We start from the raw sequence: 7400 nt of genomic DNA, 5'->3' as shown, positions 1-7400 counted from the left end.
GAGAAGGAGAAGGAGAAGGAGAAGGAGAAGGAGAAGGAGAAGGAGAAAACAGAACAGCTTAGCACTAAAACTTGAGGCTCTCCTTCAAGAGGTTACACTTTCATCCAAACCGTTAGGGTGCAGCAGGAAATTGTCAAGTGTTTGAACTCTGTCCCTCATCCCTGAAGGTATTTTCATGTTTCATATTGAATGTGAGAGAAGAGACCAAGGACTGGGTAATGTATTTATGAGCTCAAATTGAATCAAATCAGAGTTTCCTAAAGGAACAAACTGTTATTCTTCCTAAAGGACCTATAAATAAATATAAGACTCGTAATATGGAATAAATTCCATAATAGCTGTTCTTATTCTTAATATTAGGAGGCATCTGATATACAATGGTGGTAATCTTTAAGAGCACCGTGATGTACCAGAGCATAACTAAAACCTGCTATTACTCTAGGATTATTTGGAATGTTATTGTTATAAATTGCCTCACAAAGAAAGGGAGAAGCAGGGAGAAAACAATCACTGTACACAAAACGTACAATCAGTTAGTTGCCGCATAGTGACCCGTGTTCACTGGAAACTCGTTCGGTCTCTTACCCTTGGATATCCATAGAGCCAGTCCGAATGAGAATTCCTAACAACGCCACCAGATTGTAGAACCACGGTACAACGTGAACGGAGTTATCTTTTGTTCCTACTTTATGCTAAGGCAAGGAAACATGATATATGTGTTTCAGGAGCAAGATTGAAGTAAAAAAGCGTTTCCTCTTGGACTTGAACACATCAGAAAATGACATATCCGTTAAAAACCACAGCTCTCAAACAGGTGGCTTGTAAGTTTACTCTGTGCACGTGACACTTGAAGGCCGTGTCCGGGCGTGCCTCTCTTTACACTGTAAAGAAGCTGATAGAAGAATGTTAAGAAGCCTGGAGATGAAAAAAAAAATATTTAGGGTTCGTGAGAAAACAGCCTTAATATAAATGACCTGAGGCAAGCAAGGAAGCCTTTCCAAATCAAGAGACATTTGATTGGAAGCTTATTGGAAATAATTAGAACATTTTCAGCCATTCCTGGTCATTAGGAAGGGACATTGTTCCTGTTTTCACATAGAACAGAAATTCGTGTGGATGCCAGCTTCGTGCCGATCACTCTGCTTTGATAGACTTGACCGTATTTTGCCACGCCATCCAGTGCTTCTTTCGGGCTGGAGACGAGCAGTTTTCATGTCTCACCTGCGTTTCCATTGGAAAAAATAACCCAAGTTAGATATAATATTTTTTGAAGTTTTATTTATTTATTTGTTCATCCATTCATTCATTTAGGGAGAGGGAGTGAGCATGAGCAGGGGAGGGGGAGAGAGAGAGAGAATCCCAAGCCAGGCTGTGCACCGTCCGTGCAGATCACGACCTGAGCCGCAATCAGGAGTCGGGAGCTTAACTGACTGAGCCACCCAGGCACCCCTCAAGTTAGATTATTTAATATTTAGAACTACCATGAACTTTCTGTTGTCGTGGATGACTGTTTCGTTCACTCTTCTTTTCAGTTTGAAAACACAAAATGCAGTGTTTTGAGACAATATCCACCGTGTTGCCCAGGACTAGGTCAGCAGTTAGAGCAGGACTCAGCAGGGACGGCTCAGCTCTGCGACCTATGGGGGCGGCTTGGCCGAGGCTGGAACATCCAAGATGGCCTCGCTCACTTGCTCAGAACATTGATGCCGCCTGGCCGCCGGGGCACCTCTCTTCTCCTCATGGCCTCTTTCTCCAGCAGAATAGCCTGGACTTCCTTTCCTGGTGGCTGGATGCCCCTCCCGTGTGAGCAGAAGCTTCCAGTCTTCTCAAGCATCAGGAGTCGCCATTTCTGCCTCACGTTCAAAGCGCCTCACACAGCCAGCCCAGACTCGGGCTTGGGGACTAGCTGTCCCATCTTCGCGAGAAGAGTAGCGGGCACCCTGCATGCAGCCCAGGGGGAAGTGTTTGGTGGCCATCTGTACAATCGACTGTGATCAGGCCGTGTCCTAGGATGACCGTAGATTTTACGTCCAGAAGGGTTACTTCCCGTTCGGTTCTCGTCCGCTGCGGGTTTTCTCTACGTACGGTTCTCATCCCCGGTGGTTTTTCTCTTTCTTCCGCAGATGCCCGTCTATTATTACCCATCCGGTCAGTACCCTACCTCAGCCACACAGCAGTACCGGCCCCTGGCCTCCGTTCAGTACGGTGCTCAGAGGGGTCAGCAGATACCGCAGGCCGCACAGCAAGCAGGTACGTGGCCTCTCGTTTCCCGCCTCCTCCCCTAACCTAGCGATGCCTGCACGTAAATCTCTCGGCCGCCCTCTTCGGACGAGTGTCCACGCTCGGCAGTTTCAATCCCCTCGTGTCCCTCACCCAGAGAAGATAACGGGGCGTCGGAGGAACTCTGGGAAAGTCACGGGCACGAGAAGGTGAAGCCCACGTCACGCCGGCGCCCCAGACACGCATGCTGAGCGCCGTCTCCACAAGTTCTTTGTGGACCTTCTTGGTTTCTTTCAAAGCAAGAGTGCCAACCACGTCCTTAGCTTCCTAGTTCGTGCCTTTCCTTGCTTTCTTTTTTTTTTTTTTTTTTTTTTTTTTTTGGTCCTTTTCGACTCGAAGACAATCCTTCCGCTGTTCCTAGGGCCAGGGGGATGACATTAGCTGGTTTCTCTACCTTCCTCCAAAGTACCGTCTGTAGAAGGCGGCCCCGGACCTCGCAGCCCGTGTCACCCGATGGAAGCGACTCCGTGCGTGGCTCGCTTTCTCGAGGGCCACCTGCCTCCCGCCCAGAGCTCGGCAGCCGCTGTGCAGTGGGAAGGGGGGCCGATACACTGTACGAGAGTGAGTAGCAGGTCTCACAGTGAACCGGTCTCTTTCCCTACTGTGTCACACTCCTGATGGCGTGCCGGTGCCCAGACAGCAGCAGGAACCCAGCAGGGCTGAGTGGCTCGTACTGGGGACGGGCTGGGGTCCTTCCTGCTGGCCGCTCTGCAGGGGACGCCGCTCATTGCCACGCCGAAGACCACCTGCCCGGGGGACTCTGCCTGCCGTAAGTAGGTCGTGCCAGGGCGCGGGCTCCCGCTGCCGCTCCTGATCGGCTGTCCCGCCGTGCGACGTCTGTGCTCAGTAGAAGGCTGTGCACATGTGATATGTACATATACGTGCGTGTGGTATGTGCGGGACGTGGACGGTTTTTGTACGCTGGTGAAAAGCAACGCCCTTGCCAAGGATTAACGCCAAGAACGGGCACGCTGAGACTATGAACGCGGACATGACGAGCGTCTTGTCAGATTGGAGAAAGAATTCAGTCCCTCTGTATCGGAGCGAGCGATACGTTCTCTGATTTGTCTCGTGGCCTATTTAACGTCCGTGGGAGAAGAGTTAGGGAAACGTATGGCAGCCGGCCAGACTTCTTCTCGTTTCAACACTGTATTCGTTTAGGGGAAAAAATCTACATTGACCTCTGAACTGGCTTTACGTTTTTCCTTTTTTTTTTTTTTTTTTAATGTTTATTTATTTTTGAAAGAGAGGGGAGGAGAGAGAGAGAGAAAGAGAGAGCCGGTGCACAAGAGAGCACGAGCAGGGGAGGGGCAGGGAGTGAGGGGAACAGAGGATCCGAAGCAGGTTCTGTGCCGACAACAGAGAGAGCCTGATGTGGGGCTCGAGCTCATGAACCGTGAGATCATGACCCGAGCCCAAGTCGGACGCTTAACCAAATGAGCCACCCAGGTGCCCCTACGTTTTTCTAATAATAACACAAAAACGTTTACAATGATTAGTTTTTTTTTTTGTTTTTTGTTGTTTTCAAGCATTTGGTAATGTTTCCTCTGAAGGGGGAAAACGTTCTAGCTCTATCACTTGGTGGTAACTATGCCATCAATTTAGATCTATGCTGTAGTAACGTGTTGCTTGCCTTCCTTCTGCTAATGTTTGTCAGAAAGTTAAGCTGTGACCTCCTAGCTGCTGGTCCATGGGTCCCAGTGAAGTGTTCCTTTTGGCTGCCAGTGCCTGTAGGAGAGACATTGACGTCCATTGATAACGATTGGCTAGATTTTAGTTTACTGCCATCGTTTGACAGTTTTCTGAGAAGGTGTGTGAGTCTTGCATTAGAGTATATAGCTCCTACACAGGAGTGCGGTTACAGATATGCTAGAACCTACCAAGCCGGAAAACCCCAGGTTTGGGTGAGGGGCTGAGAGAGTTGGATGAATGAGTGTGTTCATCCGAAAGTAGACTGAATCAACCCAAGTAGATTTAAGACAAGCCTTGGGCTTCCCCTGACTCTCCCCCACGAACTTTATTGGTGAGCGTCAACACCAACGAGAACGCTGTGACATTTTTTGTCTTTTTGAAAACACTGCGGGAGGGTTTGGGGGTGCGAAACCTCCCCCCTCCCCCGCGCACCATCTCAGAGAGACCTGACTGGCCCCAACTACATCCCGTGGCAGCCTGGTGACATTGACTTGTCCCATGCCCCCACATCACCGTGGGGATGCCACCCTGCCAAGGTGAGGTCATGGCACCGTAATTAGAGGGGTGCGTTTCAAAGGGGTATCCTGCTCCCAATAGGAGTGAGTGCTTTGGGCGGCAAAGAAGCGAGTGGAGCTAAGGTGGCCTGTGGGGACTGGGGAGATGAGAAAAGGGAAGTGATGCTGCGGGAACAAAATCCTCCCCGAAGCGACACCATCGACATACACACGTGGACTGAGACGTTTACGCTCCTAGCTTTTGAGACCATCACACCCGATATCAGCCTAAAATCTCAATGCAGTTTCCACCGCGGTGTTGAATTTCCTGAGGGTCTGGGAGGACGGACGGTGTCCCCTGACCTCACTGAGATTCACCTCTTCTAACAAAATTCCAGCTCATGCAATGGCCTAAGCCATTAGGCCAATCACGTGACAGCACGCGATTACAGCTACGTGGCCTTTTGCTGAGCTGGGTGACACCAACAGAGACTTCCCAAAGGGCCCTGGAGGTTACTTGGGGGAAGCAACTCCGTGTGGATGGAATATCTCACGGAGGAAAGAGCCTCTCTGGATAACTGCCAAAGCTGTATTTCCTGGAGGAGCTTGGAGAGAGGCCCCCTCTCTCTGTAAATCGACCTCGGGACCAGGTTTGGGCTGGCACCATCCCGCAGGGATGCCCTGACTAGCTCTCCCTCCCGCCTCCTGCAGTCTTGCCTCCTGGATCTGACCCTCTCCCACCTTAGGGTACTGACTGGATTACGTCCCAGTAAAGGCAGCATCCCATGGTGGGGCATTAGCGTAGAGCCAATTTATGTCAGTTATAACCAAATGAGATTTAAAAAAAGTTTTTAAATGTTTTTATTTATTTTTGAGACAGAGACAGAGCATGAGCAGGGGAGGGGCAGAGAGAGGGGGAGACACAGAATCTGAAGCAGGCTCCCAGGCTCTGAGCTGCCAGCTCAGAGCCCGACGTGGGGCTCGAACTCACGGAGTGTGGGATCATGACCTGAGCTGAAGTCACAGGCTTAAGCGACTGAGCCACTCAGGTGCCCCTAACCAAATGAGATTTTAATCCCGATTTGCTTCGGGGCAGTGTTCTTCATCTTTATTTAATCCTAGTGAGAAGTGTCTCTTCCTTGTCCTACATTCTTGGCCAAATTGAAATCTCTGTAAGTCAGTCAAATCGCCATATCTTTCCTAGGCCTTAAAACTACACACAGTGAATTTTTATAAAGTAAATTGGATATTCTGCAATTAAGTAGGACATTTGAGTTACCCTGAGGCCCAACAGGGGGACATAAATTCCTCCTGGTGATTTTGTTCTCTTTTCCCTACCAGTGTCTGATAGAGATGCTAAGCATCTAGAAGAAGGAGCCTACGCTGGTTAAGTGTTATAAACAAAGGGCATCAAAGTCAGAAATTTTGGAGAAATTCCATGGTAGATTGAAACAGTGATATCTGGATTTGGTAGCTACATATACAAGGGAAACCAAAACCTTAATATAGAAGCGTTCCTGGGGTGCCTGGGTGGCTCAGTGGGTTAGGCGTCCGACTTCGGCTCAGGTCGTGATCTCGCGGTTTGTGAGTTCAAACCCCGCGTCGGGCTCTGTGCTGACAGCTCAGAGCCTGGAGCCCGCTTCGGATTCTGTGTCTCCCACTCTCTCTGCCCTTCCTGCTTGCACTCCGTCTCTGTATCTCTCAAAAAAAATAAACGTTAAAAAAATTTTTTTTTAAAAAAAGAAGTGTCCCTAGTGGAAAAATAAAAAATCTACTGTCAACTTAACATTATCAGGTACCCCCAACAGTGAAGGCAGATAATTTTCTTTTTGAGGCTCTTGTTGATGACCTGAAACCATGTATAAAGGCTGTTATCAGGTTAGAGCTAAGACTGTGGTTTTCAAATCCTTCCGGCTTTGAAAGACTTGAAAGTGAGGGCATCCGTCCTACCTGAGAACAGATTCCGCCCCCCCCATGGGGGGTAAGGGGGGAATACTGAGATGAAATGCTGAGGCATAAGCCTTACATTTCTTCATGCTTTAGGTTTACGTAGTCAGTTACCATATCGCTTTGAGTTAATCCCTGTGTCGCCATGGTTTTATTCTGATTCAAACACATTTTTAAGGCCACGAAAAACGTTAGTAGTAATCACAGTTACCATCAGTTAGGCCTCTAATGGGCTCATTGCTGTGCTCAGTTATTTACAAACATGGCGTTCTTTCATACCCACCACAAATTTACGAGGGGAGTACAAGCTGTTAGAAATACACTGTATAGAAATACACTACTTGGGTCCCAAGGCTGATGAGATCGAGGAGAGCACCCAGGCTTGGCCGGTTCTAAGGCTGCACATTAACCACTCTCCCAAAAGCACATAAACATAGCTTACTAGTTTTGCCTTTATTTACTGTCATGGATGATGATACAAGAAACAAGCATCCTGGGACTGAACCAGCAGGGCCGTGTTAGAGGCAGACATTTAACTGTCCAAGTGCACGGGCTGGCTGATATCAGCACACATGGGGACCTCTGGATGTTGGCCTCCCGACCCACCATGGGCTTTCCTATTCCTTTGCAGAGCTGGTCACTAACACCAAGTGACAGAGCACGGCTGAGATTTATGTGTGGATCACACATTGGAAAGAGAGAGAGGGAAAAAAAAAAAAAAAAAAGAATTCATCTTGGATCTTGTATCCAACTCCAAATTCCCTTTTCGTTAAGTTTGACTAAGAAGAAATACATTTGATTTCATTCTCCGCTCTCCATAATCTTGAACACGTTCTACGAGCCACAAAAATGGGCTTGTAAATTCCTCTGTTCTTTCATAAGTGGGCGTATGGGGATGAATGCATCCTGATTTGGGTATCAGAAGAATAGTGGCCTCATAAAATGAATTGGGGAGCAACCCTCCTCTTCTGTTTTTTTTTTTTTTTT

General features: G+C 48.4%; 1 protein-coding gene across 1 annotated transcript in view; it reads left to right on the top strand.

The window, feature by feature from the left end:
• The window catches only part of ARPP21 (cAMP regulated phosphoprotein 21), a 155919-nt gene that overhangs the window by 100279 nt on the left and 48240 nt on the right, over positions 1-7400 (top strand). Inside the window, exon 19 of the mRNA XM_049629051.1 lies at positions 2124-2250. Coding sequence (XP_049485008.1) covers positions 2124-2250 — 127 coding nt within the window. The remainder of the gene's footprint in view (positions 1-2123; positions 2251-7400) is intronic.

Source organism: Panthera uncia, chromosome C2 (genome assembly GCF_023721935.1).
Source record: "Panthera uncia isolate 11264 chromosome C2, Puncia_PCG_1.0, whole genome shotgun sequence".
Classification (NCBI taxonomy): Eukaryota; Metazoa; Chordata; class Mammalia; order Carnivora; family Felidae; genus Panthera; species Panthera uncia.
The sequence above is the reverse complement of the archived record's forward strand: the minus strand, read 5'-3'. Positions and strand labels throughout refer to the sequence as shown.